Consider the following 25,560-nt stretch of genomic DNA (forward strand, 5'->3'; position numbering starts at 1 on the left):
AGGAGAGGCATCTAAAAAAGTGATCTGACTTTTTGCCAGAGGTGGTGAACACCTGCAGCTCCTAGTTATGGCACTGGGGAACAATGTCTCTGAAAATCAGACATTTATGTGGTGCCTAAATATGGATACAGCCGCCTGACTTCAGGCACTTGAGTGTTAAAAGGTTGGCCTTAATCACTTCTGCTCCCTGCTTGACTTCATCAGTTGGGGGCCTACAGAGATGATCTTGGCTCATACCAGTGAGCACCAGTAATGTAAATGTCAATAATTGGGTAAGAGCTTTGAAGAGACCCTGGGGTATTTTAAACTGATCTGCTTGGCTTATAATGATGCTGCCTGCTCATTGAACTTATGCTGAAATTCTCCCAGACTGCATGAGGAATGGCAGTAAATGCCAGAACATTGTGCTATGAAATCAGACTGTACTTTAAGCTGTCTAAACAGGTAATGTCCTATTCTGTTTTAGAATGGTTTGGAGCTAACTTTTGTCAGGCATTCAAATGCTGACAGTTAAGGCATAAAAGGAAATCATTGTTCCTTGCCTGACACTCTCTCTTTCAGATCTTTGAATTTCTTATCCGCCTCCACTCGGCCGAGGCATCCACTGATGAAGAAGTTTATCCCTATGTTCGTACGCTGCTGCACTTTGACACCCGGGAGTTCCTTAATGTCCTTGCACTGGTAAGAGGCAATTCAGGCCCCACTAGGAGAGGACAAAGCCAGTGCTTCTCTTGGGCTGTCACAGGGCAACTTTTTAAAGAAAGAGATGCTTTAGGTAAGCTAGAAAGTACTTGGTTTGATGCAGAAAACCCTTGGTGAAGCTCTCTGGGTGACAACAGGCATTGCTAAACAAAGCAGATCAGCTCTGGTGAGAGGCGCCCTGTCACAGCTCATCCACTTTGTTGGGTGAAATTTGATGCCTGTTGCCCTGCATCAGGCCCCTGCCCAGTGAAGGACAACATGCAAGGTGTTTCCCTTGTCCCTATGTCCCTCACTGCCCTGTGCCTCCTTGCCAGGTCCTGTGCCAGCCCCAGCCTCTGCTGGTATCCACATCAGGTCCCATGCTGCCCTGTGCTTCAAACAGAGGTCCAGATGGGTCCTGGGCCTCCTCACTTAGGGAGAGCCACCTGCAGATTCTCTGAGTCATCTCTGTAAGCAGGGGAAGCTAGACAGGTTCTCCTGGGACGTGAGGGACCTGATCCTGCATGGATACTCCTGGGGTGCAATCGGGACCCTCAAGTTCCCAGACAGCGGTGAAAGAAATGCTTGCACTTAGTGTCCAGTGCACCCTGGCACCCTCCCCACCTCCACACACGTTGGCATTTTGTTCGTGGGAATAACACTGGAGGAGAGTCTCCAGAAACCAGTAGAGAATATTATGGAACACATTCTCTCCTCTTCTGTAGACTTTTGAAGATTTCAAGAATGACAAGCAAGCGGTGGAGTATCAACAGAGAATCGTGGACATCCTGCTAAAAGTGAGTGCAACCAAGCCTTGGAGGATGTTTTCACTACAAAGTTAGCATGAGTTATAACCCAGGTGTTGCCCCTGGCCGCCTTTCCACATGTGGAAAAGCCTCTAACCAGGGCTTGAGGGTGCTATAAACCCAAGCCAGCAGATGTGGCTGAGGGTATAGGCTAGGGCTCAGGTTTCACTTCAGCAGCCTGAGCTGATAGACCACTTGCTTTGCTGTGAGCATGTAAGTTAAATTAAGCAGAGGGACTGTTAATTCTCCAGTCCTGTCTCATAACTTCACTTGGGTTGCACTTTCATGTCCAGCTCCTCTTTTCTGCACTTTTCTAAACTCCTCTTTGTCCACTCCATTCATGCTACACTTCCACAGTATTCACAGAAACTTGCCAGCCAGCAGATCCTCCTCTTTTGCTCCCAGAAGCTAACCACCAGCCTTCTGATGAAGCTGTGCTGTTGAATCAGTGAGACCTTTAATTTGTACCATCGTACCCCCAATGACATTTTTATCATTGGTGGACAGGAAAGAAATAGTGAGGCAGAGCTGTCTGTCCAGGGTGCTACCAGATGACTAGGTTAGCTGACTAGTTCCTTAATGACTTTCTTGTTAAGTCTCTTGCTGCCAAATACTGTTTGCTCTTGCCTTCAGAACTGTCAGCTCTAATAACAAGCAGCTCCACTTGGTGGCTATTTATGTAGTTTGCTTCTCTTGACACAGCTGCAGACAGCAGCTTTGTACCAGGCCAGAGAGAGAGAGACCCGCACCTTGGGGATGAATAGGTAGAGCGGCCCTGTTTCATGCACTGCTAAGAACTGTGGGATTTTCCAGCCTGGTGTGGTACAGCACCACTGTGGATATGCTTACATGGGTCTGACACGGTCAGTCTTCGCAGGGGCTGAGCAAATAGGTGCACTTGGGTGGCCTGTTTAGGCATGTAAGCGTACTTAAGTGGCTAAGTGCTCTCTTATTCTACCTGGATCAAGTCCCTGAAAAAAGGAGCAAAAGGTGGGTGGGTCTTCCTCCCCCTCATGGCTGTTTCATAGCTCTGTCCCTGAGGTCAGATGTCAAAAGTGCTACAAAGTAAATTCATTAATGGATTTTCAAGGACTTGAATAGGGTGGAACAGAATTGCACTTAAATGCCCAGCTGTCTGTGCTCAGTGCTGCACTTCATACCTTAGTGGCTGTCAGTTGGACACCCCTTCACCGTATCTCAGGTCCTTTCTCACAAACAAAACCTCAGCTTGAGATCTGGCTGTTCGCTCTGATACAAGCATTGCACTGATTCTGACACTGTCCCTGAGCCCCATCTTTCAGCGTCTCTCACAGATGGCATCTGAACTGTCCTTAGTGGGGCTTGGAGACTCAATTTTTCCAGTCTTGTTGCCATCCACATCATGAGAGTAGCCCTCTAAGAATGACTTGGAAATGTCTCTCATGGCAAGATGGGTGGGTACTGAGCCACAGGCTGGCATTCTGCTACAGGGTGCAGACCTCTAGGAATTTCAGTGGAGAACGTATTGATTTTTCTAGGGTAATTCTAAATGTGAAGCACCAGTGTTCTTTTTGCCCTGCACCTGAATTAAAGATTGCAAAGCCAGGAAACAGGTCTTGAGGGCGAAATACATTAGCTGACTAGATCCTTCTTAATTCCTCACCTGCCAGGGGATAATAGAGGGGCTGCTTGGTGAATTCCTCTCTTGTGCTCTAGCTTTTATCCTTATGAAGACTGCCAAGGGCAGATACAGACATAAAGGAAGCGAGGCCTTACAGTACTCCTAGCCAAAAATGATCATTGCTGCCCTCAATCCTAGCAATAGCTGCAATTCACTGGTGCTGCCCAGCATGTATAAAGCTTGGAGGAGTGTGAGATCCATGGGAAGAAAGAATCTGGATGAATGATGTAAGCTTAGTTAAACTGAGACTGGGCACAGGTTCATGTGTGTCCTTCATTAGACTTCAATTCTAAGCATTTAGTACAGCCTGGAAAACAGGCAGTGCAACTACTTGTTAGTGGGGTGCCTTGGCAGATAAAAGCCAGCCAAGAAGACAGAACAGACGGTCTGAGAATCTGAGCTCTGACAGGGAATCGCTGTTCTAAATACTAGTGCAGCTGGTATGTTTTGGGTGGAAGTCAGCCTTGCTAGTGGAAAGCCTGCCTGTCTCAGTAATCATTTTATGTAAATTGAATGAGTAAATGACTTGAGAGATGGAGCTGTGTCAGGATTGGGGCAGAGAGATGAGAGTGAGAATAGAAGAGGTGGAGAACGAAGCTGGAACTGGAATGGGAGAGAATGTAAGACCACCTAGCGGGGGAGGGAAGAAGGGACCCATCTAAGCCCAGCAGCAAGCAGCAATTTGCTGTTGGCTGGTATATGGAGGGGGTGGATAGCTAATCTTGCAAGGAAAGGCAGCTGGAAGAAGCAGAGCAGGTCAGGGGGCAGCTACAAAGGTCCAGAGTTCCCAGAGCTCTGGCATCCTTCGATGCTTTATTCTTCCGCTAGTGAAATGGCTTGCTGAAGTGAAAGGAGTAGGGCCTGAACCGTACCCAGAAGCTTTGCTATTTCAGTCACAAGCCCAGGGAAGATCAGGTTTTGAAGATCCATCATGCCTGAGTGTACCTTGGTTTCACTTTCAAAATCAAGTGCTGCCTTTTCTGCCTGTGACTTTTGGAAACCCTCAGAATACTTCCCATAACAATGAATTGTTCTTTTCTCTAACTTGAGTGGGTCTGAGAGATGGTATCTAGGAGGGAGATCTTTCTCATAGGGGTCAGGTGCTGTACACATGATGGGACAGGAATGGCCAGCACACGTATGCTAACATGCAGCATCACTTCCAAGTTAATTGTGCTGTGCTCTATTTTGGAAACCCAGGCATGCTTTCATATACTTCCATTAAAAAAACAAATGAAAACCCCCAAAATAGACAAATTCATCCAGTACCAACCCCAAGTGCATGGGCAAGTCAGGAACCATACACAACATGAAGAGAATACTCTTCCCCCCCCCCCCCCCTTGGATAAAAGGACTCAACTCAAGATAAAACCACTTCCCTATAAGTCTTGGAGTAAAAGGCAGGAGATGCTGCCTCCCCGGCTTGCACTCTGAAGATTAGAAATGCCGTACTCCACCAGAGAATCTAAAACCTTGATGATTTGCAGGCAAAGGGGAAAGGCTTGGCATTCATATCCGCTTCCAAAATACAACACTTCTGAGCAGGACAAGAGAGTCAGGCATGTTCCTTCCCCCATTCTGGAAGAAAAGGTTCTTAGAGCTCCCCAGTTGACTCGCAGGGGGGCAGGAAACCTGAGATGCAGTGCTGAAATATGCACAGCAGTCAGCAAAAGAGAAGTGAGGGGACTGGTGTGATAACAATTTCTTCCCCTACTCAGCTTCCTCCTTTAATTTCACCTCTGAGGCAGAGTAGGAACTATCTGAACCTGATGCTGTCTCGGGTGCTGAGGGGTTTGGAACATAGAACAGCCTGTGAAGGTGAACTAGGAGGTGGATCAAGAGACAAAATGTGTGTGGCAAATACGTTTGCCACATGTAAATCATTTCCCTGTGCCTTGCATGTATTTTTTAAAGCAACAGCCAAAGGCACAGCTGTTTGAAGGCAGAGAGAGAGGTACCTTTGGAAGCACAAAAAAGAACCCAAGTCTTTTTTAGAAATGCTCTAGTACTGTAGAAATTCTGAAATTTTGCACGATGTGCCTTGATGTTGTGGTGAAAATCCTACATGTTTAATGATAGGTTTGGACATGTTTGGTAGCACTAAAATAACCAGCCTTCTTAAGGCCTTTGTTCTAAAGGCACCCCACATGAGCAGAACAATAGTACACACAATCAAAAGGCTGCTGAAAACTTAGAAAAGCCTGTGTTTCCTTTAGTTTGTACTGAACAAGTGTTGGGTCTTGTTTTCATTCAGTGCGCATTTTTTTTTTTTTGTTGGGCAAAGAGCTGTTCTGATGCTGCTTCAAAGGTGAATGATCATTGAGTTATAAACACCAGTGCAATATCTACAGAGTTAGAGAAGTTTTTTTTTAAAAGCCTGTTGACCCCTTGTTTTGCATTAAATAACTTTGAGCTAGCTGCCTCTAAAATATTCCTTAACTTTAAGTGTCAGAATTTCTACCCAAGCATCTTTTGAAAGGTAATGCGGTGGAAGCCAGGAAGGGAATAAAAACCTTGCTAAGCACTGTACTGATAAGCACAAGCAAGTGCAGGTTAATATCTGCTTTACTTTGCAAGCTGTCGCTGCTGGACTCTACTAATAAATGGCGTGCTGTGTTGCTGTCAAGTGCAGGTATGCAGAAGGCAGTAAATGTGGTTTCCCTTGCTTGGGCTTTGATTGGTCTTTTTGTTTGGGCAGTGAGGGAATTGGTGCCCACGTTCTGCAGGCGGTGCTCACATCCCGTCTGCAGGTGGCAGAATTGGAGTGCAAAATCTAATGAGGTGGTGATTCAGCTGAAGCAAGGATGCGTAAAGCTCACATGTCTGATGACCGGGTCTAACTTGGCTTCGGCCAGCAGCAGCCGTGTCCTGTGTGTTACAGAACACAAGCTGTTGGCTTGAAGAACAACTAGAATAGTTTCCTCAAACCCCAAATAAATTTGAGAAAGGAGGGGGGCGGGGGGAAGATCTCCTTGTGATCTGGCATATGTTTGACTAGCAAGTGAAGCTTTTGAGTTAGCAGGTAATGTTGTATCCCATACCACAGCCAGAGAAATCCTTTTCTAGAAAAGGAAGGCCCCCAGAAAGAGGGGGTTGATATTCTTTGACCCTTACAACAGAATAAGGCTCTGTTCCTTGACAAATTCCATTACTGTCCGTCTGCTTTGTAACAGTGAAAGTCTCACTAGAATCTTAGAAAATGAGGGTTAGAAGGGACCTCAGGAGGTCGCATCTAGCCCAACCCCTGCTCAAAGCAGGACCAGCCCCAACTAGATCATCCCACCCAAGGCTTTGTCTAGTCAGGTCTTAAAGACCTCCAAGGATGGAGAATCCACAACCTGTCAGGGTAGCCTGTTCTAGTGCTTTACTACACTCCTAGTGAGAAAGTTTGTCTTAATATCTAACCTAAACTTCCTTTGCTGCAACTTGAACCCGTTGCTCCTTGTTCTGTCATCTGGCAGCACTGAGAACAGTCCAGCTCCATCCTCTTTTGAACCCCCCTTCAGGGAGTTGAAGGCTGCTATCAACTCCCCCCTCACTGTTCTCTAGATTAAATAAGTCCAGATCTCTCAGGCTCTCCTCACAAGTCATATCCCCCAGCCTCCAAACCATTTTTGTTGCCCTCTGCTGGACTGTCTCCAATTTATCCACATCCTTTCTATAATGGGGGGCCCAACAGTGGACACAGGACTCCAGATGTCACCTCACCAGTGCCAATTAGAGGGGAATAATCAGTTCCCTTGATCTGCTGGCAATGCTCTTACTAATACAGCACACTACGCCATTAGCCTTCTTCACAAGCAGGGCACACATCTCACGGGACTCATCTCAAACCCTGAAGCTGTTTAAGGAGCAGCTCATGCCTGGCCAATGAGTGGGCATGCTAGGGTGGAAAGAGCCTGAGAAAATTTCCAGTGTTTCTCTCATTCAGGTATTTGAGTGGCCTGGAAGCAAAGATGCTCCTCTCTAATCAGACTGGAGTGCCTCTTTGGCATCCTCAGGCAGCCCAGCACCAAACTGGTACATGCTGCCTCTAGCATAAGTCAGTCTCGTGTAGCCTGACTGGGTTTGATTAAAAGGGTCGCTGACTCACCACTTCATACTCCTAGTGTCTGTGTATCCTATGTTATAAGCTTACCATTGTGCATATGCTAGTCTCACAAGACTTAGTGCTGTCTGGTGCACTGCTGAGGCCTGGCTGAGATTGTTTTGCCACAAGTTCTGACTGAGAAGACAGGTTTGGTGATGCACCTGCCCAGCACAAAGGAGTTAAGTCCCCTATTGTTATTAGGGCTATCCAAGCAAAGTGTCCCATTCATTCCTGCCATTTATGGAATCTCAGGCACCATTCATTGGTTGAGGCCCTTCTGGTCGCATGCCCCTGCAACCCTCGTATGATAGATGGTGGGCATCATTAGATTCACACCCTGGCATACTGACTCTCCAACACCTACCTTGCTTGAGTTTAGAGCCACAATAGCATGGCCATGGGCTCCAGGTGCTGGGTGACCTGCAGCTAGCCAAGCCTTTTTCCTTTCACACAGGGCCTGGGGGTAGCAGCCTCAGTGGAGCAGAGCCCCCCCCCCGATCATTCTGGGGTCTTAACTTGGGTCAGAATTAGCTGGGGCTTCACTGCTTCCTCTGTTTGTTCCAGGCATAGGTGAGTATAGGTGTGACCAGGCACATACGAATCGGCATTATTTTTTATGCATCTTGCCTTCACCTATGCAAGCAGGGTCCAGAATGGCCCACTGAGGAGCCCCATTAAGCACTTGTTCACCACCACATGCTCCTGTTACCTGCCAAGGCTGGGTGGAGAGATGTGAGCAGGCATGAACTCCCTATGTACCAGCTGGAGCTCCCTTGTTCAAGAAGGGCTGTCTAAATCTCTCTCTTTCTATAGGGCAAACCTAGGTGCAGGGCCTCTCCAGACAGGCCAAGAGCCACAGCTCCTATGCCTAGGCAGGTTTCCCACCATGTTCTGCTCCCATCCTGTAACTTGGGTGGGACAAGCAGGTGGTCTCTGCCCCTAGACCCTCACTGAAGGGTCGGGGGAGGGCAAGGGATTGGTCTAGCTCCCATATCTTCTTCCTTTGTCATCCAGCACAGGGCCAGGGAGGTGGAGTGGCTGGTGTGTATTGTGCTTTGACTGTTCTTAGTTGGTACACGGTCCTCTGGACTATTGATAGCTGGTGGCAGGTAGTCCTCTGGCTGTCCTCTCTTGGGCTGCAGCAGAGAACAAGGGGCTGTAATGGTTTGTCTCGCCTCAGTTCCACTTCATCCTCTTACCTTGGGCTGCCCTCGCTGGCTGCATAGAAAAGATGTTTGAGGGGAGGTCATCCTTTGGTTGGTGCTCTGCTTGTGGCTCCCAGACCCAGCAAAGGAGGTGGTGGGTGGGCTTCAGCAGACATTTCTGGGGAAGCAGGGGCACCAGGGATGTGAAAAGAGCTGCCATACTTGCTGCAGGCTTGCGTGAGAGCTGCTTCTGTAGCTTCAGAAAAGCTGTGGGGGAAGCAGTGTCCCCTTGTTGCTGTCAGGATAAGGCCAGTGTAGGTGTTGAGGAAGTGAAATGAGACACTCCCTTTCAAGTTGCAGTCAAATTCACATTTTCCTCTTAGCACAGTCTCTCAGAGTTGCATGTGGGGCACCTGGGCCTGATGGCCCCCTCTATGGAACTAAGTGCAAATGCAAATGCTCCTCTCCACCGGGTTGCTCTTCTGGTATCCTACCCTTGGGAACAGTGGCCTGTGTTCATGGGCACAGAGGATGAGATCCCACTGCTTGACCAGGCTCTGCACTGAGGTATCTCCTCCCATAAAGGCTGAGTCATGGGTGTAAATACTCCTGCTTCACCCAGTCACAAGATACCATTGCTCAAGGCCCTTTTGATATAGGAGTGCATGTGTAGATTGCATCCTCAGGCCCTGAAGCACGCATGTGGCCTTTTTTCCCTTCAGTCAGACGCCTCTACCAAAGAGGTGATTAGAAGCAGTGTAACATCCATCACACCCCCTCAGGTAGCCCTGACTGGGTAGGCATTTCGTCTTTATATCAGGGAAGCCACCATCTCTGCCATAGACACAGAGAGATGCTCAAGCAGCTAAACCCCATCCTATTCGTCCCTTATCTCTCTGTTCCAGCCTATGCACCTTTCTCCAGTTCTCTCTTAGGCTGCTAGTTGCTCCACTTGCTGTGAGACTGGGTAATCAGACAGCCTGGCCTTGTCACAGCTGCATTTCCGAATTGGGCAGGAAAGTGCACCGAACCAGGGGGGCCTTTTTGTTCCATCCTGCTGTCTTCTGCTTCCAAGACAAAAGCATGAACGAGCACCTACCATAGCTTGATGTCTGAGCAGTGTCTTGCTCTCCCAGCCAGGGGATCCTGTATGTGAGTGTGCTGTTCTTCAAATGCTTCTCAGTTCAGCCTGGTGCACAACTAGCGTTTCATGCTGCAGCATCTAGCAGTGTTCTCTGCTTTCGTCCGTCTCAAGGCTGACTGCATAATGGCTAAATCATGTTGTTTCTTCTTTATTTTTAATCCTCCAACTTGCCAGGTCATGGTGGAAAATTCTGACTTCACCCCATCGCAGGTTGGGTGTCTCTTTACCTTCCTTGCTCGGCAGCTCGCCAAGCCCAACAACACGTTGTTTGTGAACAGGACACTTTTTGATCAGGTAAATATTTTGCTGTGTGTGAAATGGAGGCCTCTAGAATGCAGTGCCACAAGTAAACTGCTAGCTGTGCTGTAGGTTGTCTGGATTGCACCAGCTTTTAGATGTTATATAGGTGGTAGGAAACTGGCTGGTGGACTGGAAAAGACATGGAGGCCAGGAGCACATAGGTGCTGGATTTTTAAACGCTTCTTCCGATCTCAGCCTGCCATGATGAAGAGAAACCCATATGATTTGAGAAGAAACTGCTTTAATCTCAAGCTTCTTGAGTTGAAAAGGCAATGTGCAGTTAACATGTTTAGGTTATCTATTTCTTTATCTCTTAATTTTTTTTTTCTCCCTACCTTTGAGTCTTTCATCATTATGATATGGTTGACTCCAGCCTGGTTTTTTGGGGTTTTTTTTTACAGGTATTTGTGTGCCTTAGGGTAAAGTGCAGGTATTGGGAAGGAGAGAACCAAACAGTTAATCTTGTGGTGTTGATAGCGGTCTCTTTGGCTGGATACATATTGCACCGTAGAGCACACAGTGTTGCCAGACTAAAAGGGATGAGCAGATTAGTTGTGACATGCTTAAATAGACTAATTATAGCAGATACGGGTCTATATATGTAACGAGTAAATACCTCAGTCCTGTGGGAAGTGTGCTTCTCTAGGGGTGGGCTGTAGCAGTGCCTCTGCTAAGTGTCTGTCTGGATGGAGTTGCTTGTGAGTTACTATACTAGTATCAACACCTGCCAGGTAGGTGAATGTGTGGCCTGAACTGGGGGCTGCACTGATGGGTGGTGGTTGCTGTGACTCGAGATCTAAAGAGCCTGGAAGAGAAGGAGGCTGAGCAGACACCCAGCAGGAAATAAGTCATGAGCATGATCTTTTTTTCTCCTTGCTCAGGTCCTTGAATTTCTATGCAGTCCTGATGATGATTCCCGACACTCTGAGAGACAGCAGGTAACCAACCGCCTGTAAAGGAGCGCTTTGCTGTGGGCGAAAGGCTGACCCAAGAAGTGCCAGGAAGAGAGTTAAACCTGGTTAACAAAGACAGGCCTCATGATGTATTGAGGGCAGCATCTCAGAGTGGAAGCTGCCAGTATAGGAGCCGTGGTGGTGGAGAGGACGTGGAAGCAGGACACAGTAGACAGCACAGAGCAAAAGTACCTGGTGACAATGGCTGCGATGTTGGTTTCTGGTGCCTGAAACCTCCCCCCTTTACCCTGAGAAACAAAGATGCATTGCATGCCTTTCCCCTCTTCCCAGAAGAACCAAAGGTGTCGGGGTTCTGCAGCATATGTAACATTAATGGAGTTAGCATGGCATCTGCCTTGGTTTTGCTCCTGCCTCTTTCTCCACCCCACCCAAACACACCTTAGAGGGCTCAGGAGTTCTGCTCATTTATTGCACGATTGACAATGTCAGGTAGAATGTTTTGAGGCTCATTTGCAATGTACTTTAATTTGAAGGTGTGATGTGTTTGGCTTGACCGCTCGTATGGTTTTTAAGTTCCAGACTCCCAATGGCTCTCATCCTTGGCCTCATTTAACCTCCCCGCTACCTCCCACAAAGGCCTGTTGCATGCAGGCATGAGGCAGCGAGCATTGTGCTAAATGGGAAGGGCTCCTGGATCAGTTTTCTAGCTGAATTGGAAGTTGATGTTTAAGGGAAACCTGTTAAGGGACAAGGTTAAAAACAGCTCTTCTGTTTCCTGAGCTCTGGAGCATGATCACTGGATTTACACTGGTTTAACTTAAGTGCACTAGAAATGGATTTAAAATGAAATGAAGCTCTGTAACTGAAGCAAGTGTCCAGACAGGTTTTAAACGGAGGCAATTAGCTTGTTATAAAGCTTGTTGAAGATAAACTGATGCAGCTTTTGTGAGAAGCGGAGGCCTGAGATCAGTTGCCTTTGATTAATTATTTTTCTGATTTTTGTGTCCTGTTTAATTATGATCCCTTTTTCACTCATTTTAGCACTTTCTTCTCCTCTGGGGGTTTGATTCTTGTCACCTTTCTTGCAATTAATTTGGCAAGATCCAGGCTGTTTGGTTTCTTCTCCCTCTCAAAATTTTCACACAACTCCATCTTGTGGGGATTCCATGAAAGAGGAGGTCACCCATTCCCTTTCCCTCTCATCCCCTCCTTCTATGCAGAGGAAGAGGGGAGATGGCAATAAACACCACATCTAACTCCCCTTCCCCAAGGGAGGTGTAGGAAAATACAACCTTGAAATTGGGAGAGCATCAATAAACCAGAGAACTGAAAAAATTAAATGGGGGAACAGCACTACTGTTTGACTAGGCTGTGAGCTTTTTGGTGTGGAGAGAGTTGCATTGCTCTGCACATTTGGGTGTACGTTGGATGACACTAGCTCTGTGGCTTCTAGGTGCTAGGATATTGCTACTAATTGTTATTGAATACCTGCAGGTCCTGTTAGAACTGCTGCAGGCTGGGGGAATAGTACAGTTTGAAGAGAACCGTCTCATCCAAATGGCAGAAAAAGCTGAATTGTAAGCATTTAAGTTTTTGCGGGGGGCGGTTTAATGTATGAATACTGTTGTTTTTTTTCAATGTCCTTTGCAGCCTTCTCCAGCTGTTCTGATCATCAGTTTTATTCCAGGCATGTTGCTCCATCTTGCAACTGTGCTTTGACTTCCTTCCACCCCAGCATGGTTGCTCGTGTCTCTCTCAATATGCAGAACTCTTGGCAGAGGTGATATCTTTTATTAGACCACCTAAATAGTTGCAATTTTTTTTTTTTATTTGCAAGCTTTTGGGTTTACTTGCCCTTCATTGGGCAAAGTAGAATGCATAGATTGTAGCACTTCTCCCTGGTGAAAATGAAACTTCATATTGCACAGGAGAATAAAAAGATGTTTTAGGTTCCCCTGGATGGAAAAGTTCATTTTATGCAGATTAGGCTCAAATAAAAGTTCAAGCAGTCTGTTTACCTCTAAGTTGTCTGATGGCAAGTTGGGTGCTGAATTTTTTCTTTGTTCTTTGAACTTTTATTTAAGCCTAATTTGCACAAAATGATCCTTTCACACAGGGGAACCTAGAGCATCTTTTTATTCTCCTGTGCAATATGAAGTTTACTTTCCACCTGGGAGAAATGTTACAATATGTTCATTCTCCTTTGCCTGAGGAAGGGCAAGTGAGCCCGAAAGCTTGCAAAAAAAGAAATGTTTTTGGAACAATTTAGTTGGTCTAATAAAAGAGATCACCTCTGCCAAGAGTTCTGCATATTTTTTGCACGTAGACCAACGTGTAAAACCTTTTTACCTCAATTTCTCTCAAGACACTTGTCTTTTGTAATCTGCTTTGTGTTCTTTCCTCTCCCCTTACCAGCACTGTCTACAAAGGTTTGTGAACCTTTCATTTTGGAACCCCACATCATGTGGGGCTTGATGCATTTCATTCCCAACATGAGAATTCAAATACCCAGGCTTCACCTGGAGGTTGTGAGCCCTGTGCCAGGTGTGCTGTAACAATCTACCTTAGGAGTAACAAAGGTGACTGCAGAATGGGTGAAAGTAGAATGCTTCATTCTGGAGGCATTCAGGAACAGATCAGCCCTCATGTTGCTGATTATGGACATCATCTCCTTTGGTTGCTTTATCCCTCTGGAAAGTGGTGTTTCAGTTGGTAGCTCCCCCTCTAAGTCTTTGTCTCTGATACTGTGAGCTGTAATGCCAAACTAAGAAGAGCCAGAGAGTTGGGTGACATCACCAGTCATTCAGTACTGTCTTTGAGTATCTCCCAGAAGGAATCGCCCACACCTCTGTCAGCCTTCATGAGACCTGCAGATGCATCAATAATACTATGTGGTTTATAGTGGCTGATATCTCTGAGCATCTGCTTGGGTGCCTCGCCTTCCTCCCTGACCAGGGAGAGAACAACCAGATGGCACCAGCAGAACTTTGCTTCTACCCTGTCCTGATCTAGTTGTCGATTTGGGGGCAGCTGGCAGGCTGAAGGCTTGCTTGCTTCTGTTTTGGCATTATTATTTTTTTAACCTTATCTCTTCCTAACTAAAAAAAACCCAACATGTTAAACACTCAAGGCTGGTCAATAGTGACAGCAGCTTATATACCAGAATGCATCACAGTCCTCAGAGCCAATGTGTCAGTGGCTTAGCCTAGAGCTGGGTGTATTTCAGAAATAAAAAACTGCTTACCCTTTCCGTGTTGCCTGTTTATTCTATTGGGAGACTTCATGGGATAGTTGAGATGCAGAAGGTGGCCAGAGCATGGTGGTTCCATAGTGGGGATGGCTGACGGATCTCATTCTGGGGCACATGTACTGGCTAAATGGAGGGAATAAACTCAGACTGGATAGTTGTACTGGCTCTTGGTGCTAATCTGTGACAAAGGTTAGAAGCTCATCCTGAAAGAATCAGTGAGATGCTCCAAGAGAACTGTTAACTAGATGGACACAAACCTGTCAGCAGCAGCAGAGTAGAAACAAAAGGCAGGGGAGAATCCCTGTAAAGCTGCTGTTTCCTTGTGTGCTTACAGGTCCCCCCCACCCCCAATGCATGCACGCACGCAAGAAGGATGTGGCTTTAATTCGGTCACAAACCATGGAGAGAACAAGTAGGTTTTCTGGCAGCAGCCTTACTACTTGCCAAGAAACTGGGGAAATATTCCTCCAGGAGTCGTTAGACTGATCGAGTCATCCATAAACAGAGTTAGGCTTCTAATGCCATGCTGAAAATTTCTGCTGCCTGGGCTGCATAGTCTTGTCTTACTGACTGTTAAATAAAAATTGAAGAGCAGAGCTGTTCTGATGTGGGAAATGTATCTCTCTTTCTTTTTTTATTTCAGCTACCAAATTTGTGAGTTTATGTATGAACGGGAGCATCGCTATGACCGAATCATTGATTGTTACCTGCGTGATCCAGTGAGAAAGGTGGGTTCTGAGCAGAAGGTTTGACCTTTCTTCACTCAAGAACATCAGGGTTTTGCGGGGGGTTCCCCCCTCCCTCTCACCACATTCACCACATACACAATTTTTATCTGTGCTTTTGAGAGCAGACAACAGCTCACCCCCCTTTGTCACACTTCTCTGGTTTAAAACCTTTTTCATCCTAGTTGATTCTTTTCTGGGGGGTTGACTGAACAATTGCTACTGTAGTCATGGTCTGAATTAAGTTCCACACAGCTCCCTGCCCTCATCTGTAACTTGAACAGCAGTACATAAATCTGAGATTGGGTTTGCTCCTGAGCCTGGCTTGTTTTTGGAGTTCCTTACTATATTTCTTTTGTGTCTCTGACCTTATTATTCCCCTCACCAGAGGCTTTCAAATCCCCTTGTGTTTTTTTTGGCTGGGGTATAAATTCTTGCTGCTAGGTAAGTAGCAGTACCTCTGATTTTTCAGAGGTGAGGCTTTTTTATGATATCATTTTATTGGGCCAACTGTATAGGTGGGAGAGTTGTTGGACAGCCTTTTGGGCATCAGGTGCCCTTCCTCTTGAAGGCTGGTACAACATTATTCCAAATGTGCTTTTTTTTTTTTTTTTTTAATGCAGTGCTCTCTGCCCTAATGACAAAAGGACATGGCAGAGGAGCCCTGCATCTCTCTTTCTCTCTCCCCTTCCCCCCACCTTCTCCCCCTTGGGGTTTTATAGCTGATCTCACTATACTCCTAAGGCCAGGAGGTTGAAAGTTATGAGAGTGAGGGGGAGAAAAGCGGAAGAATTAAGAGGAGTTGGTAACAGAGGTGTAACCAACAGAAGGGCTGCATGATGTGTGGAAGTGAAGGAGACGGGGTGAACTGCTGAGACCAGTGCTGTAGAGAATGTGAACACTAGTAGGGAATGGGGGGCCAGAGTGGAAGAGCTTGGAGAGGACTGGCCTTCCCTTCACAGTGGTGCTGTCTTTTCTCCTCTCCTCTGCTTGCTTGACTCCAGGGATCAAGCTCTGTCCTTGCTCTGCAGGAATAGGAAAAGAGATGATGACTCCAAAAATGGCAGGGGTCCAAGCCCATCTTTTTGCCAGATCTCATCCTGTCTCTCTCTTTTGCTGCCAGTTCTGTTACTCCTCTTAATTTTCCTTTAGAAGCTGTCTAGGTTCATATGATAACTGTTGCTGGTGATGTTCTCACTTGTATTCATTGACTCAGGTACTAAAAAGGGCTAGCCTTAGGGCTGCTTTTGATATATGCTCCTCCTAATGTTGTTAGTTGAGCTGTTTAAAAAGAACTGCCAAGGAGTCTGACCTTATCTTCATGTCTAACAACTAAGAAAAAAGAATAAAAATCCAGTTGCCTGTTCTTGAAATTGATTGTGTTCAAATAAACCAGAGCTTGCAAGCTGTCTTCTGTTCTTCTGAGAAGTTAATTGCCAGTTGCTGGGACAAGAACCTATGATACCTTTTTGTCAATTTTTTTTATGCCTTTCAGGAAGACGTTTTCAACTACATCCACAATATTTTGTCCATTCCTGGATACAGCACAGAGGAGAAGCATTCAGTGTGGCAGAAAGCTCTGGAACATATGGAGGTACAGAATACGCTGAATTGATGGCATTTCTGAATTTCAGCACCTCATGCTGTTTTGGAGGAGAGAGCATGTCCGTCTCTGAAATGGCATAGCTGTTTGGTAGGAGAGGAGTAGCATTGCAAAGGATCTTGCAGTTGCTGTACATTTGTACTATACTGTGTATGTATATCTTCAGTATATGTATGGGCCAAATACTGCTCTACTGATTAGGTGCAGAAGTGGACTTAGCCACTGTGGTTCCACCCTACTGTACCCTGCTAGAGTCCAGGGAAAACTCGATGCAGAAGATGGGCGAGTTGTCCATATGTCTGCTACTTTTTGTGACTTTAACACACAGTCATCTTAGCCTTACTCATCTACTTTGGTAATCTTAAATGGCTTTTCATGCACTCAGGAAGGGTGAAGTTGGATCACACTTAGATGCTGAATAGGGTCTGGCCCATAGTGCTTATCTACTGTGCTATACATCCAAGCCCACAAAGACATACCACTGTCAAACTTCCTTCCTACTCCCTACGTGTGGTCTGCGTAGTTCTCTGCAGACAGCATAGAGACCATATGCAAAGACTTCTTATAGAAAGAAAGACCACACTCAAGCTCATTTTCATGAAAACTTTTCTGGGTTTATTGCTCACAAAGCACAGCACAAACATTCCCAGGTCATCAGGGTGTTCTTGTACTGTCTGCCTAGGACAGCAGTCTGTCATAAATCTGTATGCTCCATCAAGCCAGTACAAGGTTCAGAATTTTTCCAGCTTCCCCTTCTATACAGACCAACCCATATTACTAACCAAAACAACTTGATTTAGGAGCTGTGCATTTAGGGAAAAACATCTTTTGAAGAAGCTGCCTATTACATTCCTCTATTATCTTGGATCATCCTGTACCTGTCATGCATCCTGATCTGTGTTCCTGTTCTTCCTTTATTATACAAGTATTTCACCATTCTTGCTTGAGATATTTGACTTAAGCTGCCTTCTTAGCAGCAGTACACATCTTGTATCATTCTCTGTTATCTTGTACCAGTCTCTTACATGTATATTCCAGTCTAAGCTTGTGTAAGGAGCTCTAGTGAGACCTACTCTGGTCAGTGCCTAGCCAAGCCTTTCTGTGAGTAATATGTGCACTAATCAATGCTTGTTATAAATACTGCTCCAGCACAATGAATCGATACCTTATGTTGGAGATGTCCCTGAAGAGGCGTTCCCTCCTGTGAGGTTCTTATATCAGAATAGGTTCTCTTTGCTGGAGAAGAGCGTTCTGCCACATATGCTCTAGGGGTGGGGGATCCCTCTTGCACCGTATATAGCCCAACTTGATGCCTTCGTTATTTGTTAAGTGTGGAGGTGGGGAACTTCCAGAGCTGTGACAACGTGCCCTGCTCTTGGTGCTCACTTGGCACTGATCTCTTGTATGTCATTTGGCAATGAAGGGTCAACGCTATCTTTTCTCACCCCATTGTATTAATATCCCTGGAGGCCCTAGCTGAGGTATTCCACCTGTCAAGGTTATGGTGCCATTAGGGGCCCTCATAGGTATTTGGGCTGTTGTGAGTCTGCCCTTGTCTCAGGGGTGTGCTCCCTTTTGAACTCGCTGATGAAAATGCCCTCCATTTTTGGGAGCAGTTGCTTCAGTGAAGAGAGCAGGAGCATCTAAACTAATAATACGCTCCCTGTACTATCTTTTACCTTGGTAATGTGTCCGAATGCATTCCAAATTCCTGCCAGCAGTTTCTTCCAAACTATATTTACCGATGATATAATTACGAAGCTGAAAAACTTTTCTCCCTCCGTCCATTATTTTCATAATTATCTGGTAGGTTTGTAAAATCTTCCTTTTAAACTAAGTAAAGCATTTATTTTCCATAAGAATTGTGTATCAAATTTCAGTTTACAATGGCCTTTTTTCAGTGTTTTTAGTTACGTTTAGGAACACAGAAAATTCACTTAAATTTCACTGTTTGAGACTTGAGATGCGACTTCCGGTAATTTTTATAAATTCTGTTCTGTATTGGACTGATTTATCCAGAAGACAAAACAGACAGATTAAGAAGTTTTGCCAAATTTCTGACCAAATGTACACCAGTTTGGTTAAAATATGCCTTGTATTATGCATTGGGAGTGGAACGTTACAGTGCATGTGCTGTGCCAATACTATGAATGTACATACCTTATTTAGCACACTTTGGGGTCCTGGGTCCCATATTCGTATGTGGATAACTTTTATGAGTATAAATGATGGTAAGAACTTAGGCATGGGCTGCATTACAAAATGTTGTTGGCATAAGGGTGTGAAAAGATCACTGTCAGTAGCTGATGAAGCTCTGTCAGAAAAACCTTGGCTGGACACGGCTATGCTGATGGAAGAGAGTTTTTATTAGCATGGTTTTATATCACATGGGTGGCATCCCACAAAACAGCAGAAACTCCCTTCTGCCCCCATACACCAAGGGGCGGTAGTGGCAGAGCTATGGCAGATGCAGTACTGAAAAGTAGACCAGTTCTTAGCATGTAATGAAATGTTTTGCATTAGAGCAGAATGAACGGATTTCATTCATAAAGGCCATTTTTCTTTATCTGCTACCCTGTTGTTATTTGTTGTATCATCTTGGCTTAAAAAGCTTTCTGTTTTTTCCATTTTCAGTTACCGAGATGTTCACTTGTAGGCTGCTAGTTTCAGTCCAACTCAGGTCTGTGGTTATCAGACATTGATACCACTGAGTTGCCAATAAATGCCTTCTGAAATTAGGTTTTGGGTCTGAGTCCTCTCCCTGCAATCTCAGCCCAAATGTAGGATGTTGAAGAGGTATGGGAGGAGAAGCCTTTCTTCAATTCAGACCTTTGCCTCAGAGGTGTGAGGTCTCTTGCACTCTTCCGTTGCCAGTTCTGTACCTCCTTCAGTCAGCCTTCAGAGGAGTCTATTTGGACCAAAACTATAACAACTTGTCACCTTTTCTAATTGTCACTTCAAAAGCATTCTTCTCCCAGTGGTGTTCATTGCTAAATTTCACATGCTGTCACATGGAGGTGTAAATAGTATTACAGTGTATGTGGATGCAGCATTAATGCATGATCCTATAGCCTGTGAAACTAAAGCTAATTTAGGTGGGGGTATGTTTTTCTGTCCCTAGGAGCTGCTTTTGCTGAGCCCTGGCAAAGCTGCAGACCTGATCACCACTCACTTCAATGATCAGCTTGAGGGGATCATTAACAACCTTCAGGTAAAGATGCTGCAACAGGTGCTGGGCTGAACTGCGTTGTGCTGTAATTGTATTATGTTTCTCTCTTGGGTTAGCCATATGCATAGGAATCTCCAGAGCAGAGCAGATGGCAGAACCTCCTAGTCCAGCGTCCTGTCAGGAAATGCCCAGAACCAGTGAGTTGCCCAAAGTGGGTTGCTTTGGAATAACTCACACCTTGGGAAAATTTCTTTCTCCTTTTGCTGTACACTAGCACATGGCTTGATGTAGGCCATCCAGATCCTTACTAAAACAGTTCTTGATGTTCTCCTTCCATAAATACACAGCAAGAAGTCCCTGGCTCTGGTTCCTCCTGACACAGTCCCTTCAGAGACATCCTGGAGGGAGGTGGTAGAGGGTGGAGTTGGGATTGTTCCTTGCCTTTCGCTCATTGAAACCTGCCGAGAAGCTTTAATTGGCAGAAGGGGACATGTGTGTCCTTCTAACTGAACACTGTATAGACTCTCATTTCTTATCTATCCTGCAGCTGGCTGGGATACAAAACCATTTTTGTTGTGGCTTTCTTCATTTTCTCCAATTTTTTTTTTTTTTTTTTTGTGATGCCTACCAAAATTGTACATAATTTCACCATTCAATTGTCCTGGGTTGGTTGGTTTGTTTTACTTTTTTGATAGATTGTTTGTTAGGTGGTTTCAGCACCTTCTTTTGTGCTTATCTTGGGTTTGAGTTGCCCAAAGCTTGGTCCATTTTGGCTGATCCAGCAAATAAGATGGATTTAGGAAGCATTCCCCATTTTGGAACGCATTTGGTTGTCTGACTGGATATGAGGCTGTGAGGTCACCCGGGTGAATCCATCTCCTGCCATGTGGGCCTGTTCCACTAGTACCCAAATCCCTTCCATAACTTCCCTGCATAACATCTGTAGGTGACATCTGCAGGGCAGCCACCAGGAGTCCTATTTATGCCTTTACATCCTTGTGGAAGCCTCCAGGATAGATGGTGCACTTGGCCAAGTAGTCCTACAGTTCCTATTCATCTAGGGGACTTGGATGCCTGCCTTCAGGTATGTGGGCACTACTTTGGAGTCACCCACAAGAGCAAATGTGGATGGGGACCCTTTCACAAAAGAGAAAATAAAATTATATGCTGGTAACCGGAGTTCTTGTGAGATGCATTGGTCTCAGAAACATTTGAACTGCCCTCTATCCTCTGTCACAATAAAATATGGGACTCTGCAGCTGAGAGGAAGCAGGGGAGCTGGAAATGCACGCTGCCTCTCTATCTCCTGAGAGCAGGGATGGAAGACAGACAGGCAGTTTCCACAGGCACTGCTAAGGCAAAAAGCCTGTGATCAAAGCTCACAGGCCTGAGATATGGCTGGAAGAGAGAATGTGTGTGTAGCTAATGCATGTTAAAGAACTCCAGTTACTGGTAAGTTTGTATTTCTTTGCTTGATGGGGCAGCTCTGGGGTTTCTGAGACAGGGTGCCTTGTAGAGGTCACAACACCAATTAGACACCAGAGAGTGAGCACAGGGTGGAGATGGTCTTTCAACAAGTGACACTGGTGAAAAATCTGTGGTCAAGAAGAATCACAGACCAGTCTCTCCATGGGAATTGGTCCCATCAGAATTAATTGTAGTTCCTTCAGAAGCTATCATGTAAAAATTGCTCTGAACTACAACATAGTGTTTAAATATTAATCCTTGTTTGTTTTCCTCACTCTCTAGGACCAGTTCTTGCTTTTCCAGTTTTTGAGGAGTCTTCTTGACCCAAGGTGTGTAAGTAAATTGAACCATTTGTAAATCAAGAATAGCTCAAAATGTTGGTTATATTGATCTTAAACAACATATAAGCCTACAGCCCTGCAGCCTGTACTTGGCCCAACCCTGCCTTTTCAGGGAATAAAGCAATGTCCCTTTTGGAACCTTCCACAGGTTGAAGGCCTGGGCCCCAGAAGAGAATCCACATCCTGCTGGTGACATTTGGGCCAGAAAGGCTCATGTATGGTTTCCTTAAAGAGATGGCCAACTGTGGTTGAGTTGATGACTCTGTGATCCTTTTTTACCTGCTTTGGATTGCATACCTGAGTTGCTCTAAGGCAGTCTTTCTCAACCCATGGGTTGTGACCCAAAAATGGGTCACAAGAATATACGAAAGAGTTGTGAACAAACTTTAAAAATGGATTCTCCTTTAAAGGAGTAAAATGCTGGAAACTGCAGGTTTCTCCTTGCAGGCTGGCAGAGTTCTTGTCTACGAAGGGCTGCTTGGGGCTAGGGGGAGTGGGAGGAGGGCTGGGGGGTGGCATAAACTATGCATCAAGGGGCAGGAGGGCACAGGTGACATGTCAGTGGAGTATGGCGGAGGCACATGCCCCCTCATTTGCGCACCTATAGCGGGTATGGGGTTGCAGCATGCCTGGACTGGTATGGGCAGAAGCCTCCTCTGCAGCCCAACAGGCAGGACCCAGCATGGAAGGGCAGAGCATACCAGCGAGACTTGTTGCTGCCAGCGTTGCTGGGGCCCCTGCACCAGCCTCATTGCCAGCAACACGAGAAGTAACGGTGGGGTTGGGAGAGAGCCATGCTGCCCTCTCCTCCTCCCACTGCCAGCTGCTCATCCTCTAGCCTGCCACCATGGCGCAGCCACTGCTGCCACTCCCCTCAGGCCGCAGCTGTACCCCAGAGGGGATGTGGGGTAGTGGGCAGTGTGGGTGGTCTGAAGGGATTGGTGATGTGCAAGCGGCTGGCAGAGGGACAAGATGAGGGCAGCATGGCTCCTCCGATTGTTATGCCTAGCGTGGTTGGTGGCACAGCTGGCGCAGGGGTCCCAGTGGTGGTGGCAGCAACAAGTCTCGCTCCCCCGCTCTGCCCCCCCTGTGCTGGGTCCTGCACACAGGGCCGCAGAGGTGGCTCTTGCTCATGCCAGTCTGGCCAGGCTGCAGCTCCATGCCTGCTGTGGGTGTACAAATATGGGGGGTATGTGACCCCCCATGCTCCCCCCCTCCCCCCCACCCCTTGCCTCACACTGGGGGCTGAGGACTGGGGGTGGGGGCAGTGGGTTGGGAATGAGGGGCACTGGCGGGGCAGGGGGCTATTTTCTATTTAAACTATTTACTGGTTCAGGACTTGTCGTTTACAAATGGGTCCTGGCACAAAAAAGGCTGAGAACCAAAGCTCAAGGGACTGCACAAGGAGGGCTGTGAGATGATCTCTGTCTGCCTGAGCTTCTGTACCTCTTGTGTGAATGCTGCCAGTTTGCCTGTATTTTTATTTATTGGCTCAGAACTGCGCACATAGTCCTTTATGTGGTCATACCAAGAGACCAGTAAAAAAAAATGCTTATTTCCTTGCCTCTTGTTAAACTCCCTTTTTATTACAGCCCCAAAATGCTGCCATATTCCATTGCAGCTCCCTCTCTCTGCTGAGGTTTGTCTTCTTTTTTCCTCTCAGCATTGCTGTTACCAGGTGTCTCCCTCCAACTGAATATTCATTTCAAGTGCTATGTGTTGGGGTTTTTTTGGGGGGGGGGGGTTTCTTTCTTGCAAGACATTTATGTGGTACTCAAGATGCCTTCCAGCAAGTGCTAATGTAACTTATTTTCTTCTGGAGAGTGGAGCTCGAGAGCTCAACCATTTAATGATTCATGTTTCACTGGAAGAGAAACAGGAATGAGGGAGGGGGAAGGAGGCATACATTTAAATTCCCAGCGTTGCCAGGATCCCTCTGGGGATAGCTAAGCATTCCCTGAGTAGTATCAAGTGTTATGTTATGAAAGGCAAACGGGAAGGTTGGGTTTTGATAGGATGTTAATTGGATTTTTCAGAGTTAGCTCTTACTTCTACTTCTAAAGGTTTCAGCAAATGTGCAGTCCTTGTCAGTGAGCCTGTCTGCATGCCCTTTGCATTTAGCTTGCAGTTAGCATAATAGAAAATGAGGGTTGAAAGGGATGTCAGGAGGTCACATCTAGTCCAACTCCCTGCTCAAAGCAGGACCAGCCCCACCTATATTATCCCAGCCAAGGCTTTGTCTGGCCAGGTCTTAACCTCCAAGGATGGAGTTTCTACAACCTGTCTAGGTAACCTGTTTCAGAGCTTCATCACCCTCCCAACTGATAAACTGTTTGAGCACTTAGGATGAACATAGTGGAAGGGGACTCATGGGCACTGGTGCAGACCACTGCATCTACTCTTAACCATCTATTTAAGGATTCCATAAAATTGCCACTTCAAACCCTAGCCCAGAACAACAAGGCCTGTAACTACAGAAACACCGTGCCAGCATGCCATAGGTAAAAGCAGGGGGGGAGGAAGCTACTGTCAGTGCCCTAGCCCCACAACAACAGAAGTAATTGGTTAATACCTGCTTAGACTAGGGATGGCCAACCTATGGGTGCCAAAGGTAGCATGGGTAGCCTGTGTGAGGCACATGGTGGATCAGGAAGGGGACAGGCAGCGCAGTGGCATATAAAGCAGGAAGCAGAAAACAGTGGCAAATTGGGTAGGGAATACAGGGAAGGAAGCAGAGAGTAAAGCAGCCAGGGAGTACATGGCTGGGAGGAGAAAGCAGAGCAGCAGATCAGGCAGGGGAAGGGCATTGGAGTGGTACTTGGAGAGAGTGCAGGCCTAATTTGTGGCACATCTGCCAAAAAGGTTGGCCTTCACTAAGTTAGACAATCCTAGGAAAACGACTGTGCCCCATACCACAAAGGAAAACAGATATCCCCCATCCTTCATTCTGATCTGGCCTAAGGGAAAAATTCTTTCTTGATACCAGATTTGGTGATGTGTATGACTTCTGAGCTTTCTAAGCATGAATGGGAGCATGTGTGTGCCCAGCCAAAACTGTCAGCTCAAGTTGAATGCTTCACAGGAAGGTGGAAAGCCAAGCTTCCTTTCTTTCGTAAGACAAGGTCTCCATGCCTTTGGCCAATGTAGGGACCCTTCTTTGTACCTCTTCCAATTTAAATGCATCTTCTTTGAACATGGGTGCCCAGAACTCCAGGCAAGTATTAAGTACATGTCTCTACTGAATATGCTCAACCTTCCCCCAGTACACCCTAGAATTTTATTGGTCTCTTTTATAGCTGTGTCACACTGTCACCTCATGGTCTTCTTACAGCTGACCAGTGCACTTAGGTACTTAACCTTCCTCAAGTCTCTCTAATGCACGTGCCCATGATTTATAGCCAGAGCCTGTGTTGGTTCCTCAGTACATAGCTTAGTATTAAACTACCTAGAGAGGTTACTTAAAAGAAGTGGTGTGTGTTTGCAATAGAAACATTGGAATGCAATGGAGGTGGTGGACTTCCCATCCTTGGAGGTTGTTAAGGCCTGGCTGGACAAAGCCCCGGCTGGAATGATCTAGTTGGAGCTGGTCGTGCTTTGAGCAGTGGGTTGGACTAGATGTGACCTCTGGAGGTCCCTTCCAACCCTCACTATCTGTGATTCTTTGCAGGACTTTTCTTGTTTGGATCCTATTGCTAGGAAGCCAGTTGTCAAATAGGTGCTGCTGCAGCTTAGTTTTGTGTATGGCGGCATTGTTTATCTTACTGTATTGCTACTAGAGCATTGTGACAAACAAAACAGTGAGGCAAGACATCAGCTTGGGTGTTAATTTTTTTCTTCTCCCCAGGAAGAGGCTTCATAAATCTCCAGGTAACAAACTGATTCAACTCTGCCCTGAAATAATTAGGAAGTAACTGCTTCCCCTGTCGTCTGTCATATGGAAACATATTACGCCCTCTGCTCAGTTCATCACCAGCAAAGCCCTTGTAGTAGCAGAACTATCTGCTTTGTAAATCTGACCTAACAAGATATCTCCCCTTTGTGTGCAGGGCTGACATTCAGCAAGCTACGTCAGGCCACGCAGCTTGTTCTCTCTCACCATCTGCCCTTCAGCAAGGTTCACATGATTGTTAATATGTGTAGCCATGTTGCAAAGCTCATTAATTCTTCCTGGGCTGTAGCAGGATGCTCTGGCATCCCGAATCATAACAGTAAATAAAAAAAAAAAAAATCTGTCTGGATTGCACATATCAACATTATCACAGAGC

At 46.1% G+C, this 25,560-nt stretch overlaps 1 protein-coding gene across 5 annotated transcripts in view; it reads left to right on the top strand.

Annotated features, from left to right (window-relative positions):
• The window catches only part of VPS8 (VPS8, CORVET complex subunit), a 149,964-nt gene that overhangs the window by 60,474 nt on the left and 63,930 nt on the right, over positions 1-25,560 (top strand). For all 5 annotated transcript variants that reach the window (XM_019542951.1, XM_019542948.1, XM_019542950.1 and 2 more), the window contains 9 exons: positions 562-681; positions 1,407-1,478; positions 9,701-9,820; positions 10,708-10,764; positions 12,235-12,317; positions 14,634-14,718; positions 16,211-16,309; positions 19,440-19,529; positions 21,237-21,283. In XM_019542951.1, coding sequence (XP_019398496.1) covers positions 562-681; positions 1,407-1,478; positions 9,701-9,820; positions 10,708-10,764; positions 12,235-12,317; positions 14,634-14,718; positions 16,211-16,309; positions 19,440-19,529; positions 21,237-21,283 — 773 coding nt within the window. The remainder of the gene's footprint in view (positions 1-561; positions 682-1,406; positions 1,479-9,700; positions 9,821-10,707; positions 10,765-12,234; positions 12,318-14,633; positions 14,719-16,210; positions 16,310-19,439; positions 19,530-21,236; positions 21,284-25,560) is intronic.

Source organism: Crocodylus porosus, unplaced genomic scaffold (genome assembly GCF_001723895.1).
Source record: "Crocodylus porosus isolate Cpor-Errol unplaced genomic scaffold, CroPor_comp1, whole genome shotgun sequence".
Classification (NCBI taxonomy): Eukaryota; Metazoa; Chordata; order Crocodylia; family Crocodylidae; genus Crocodylus; species Crocodylus porosus.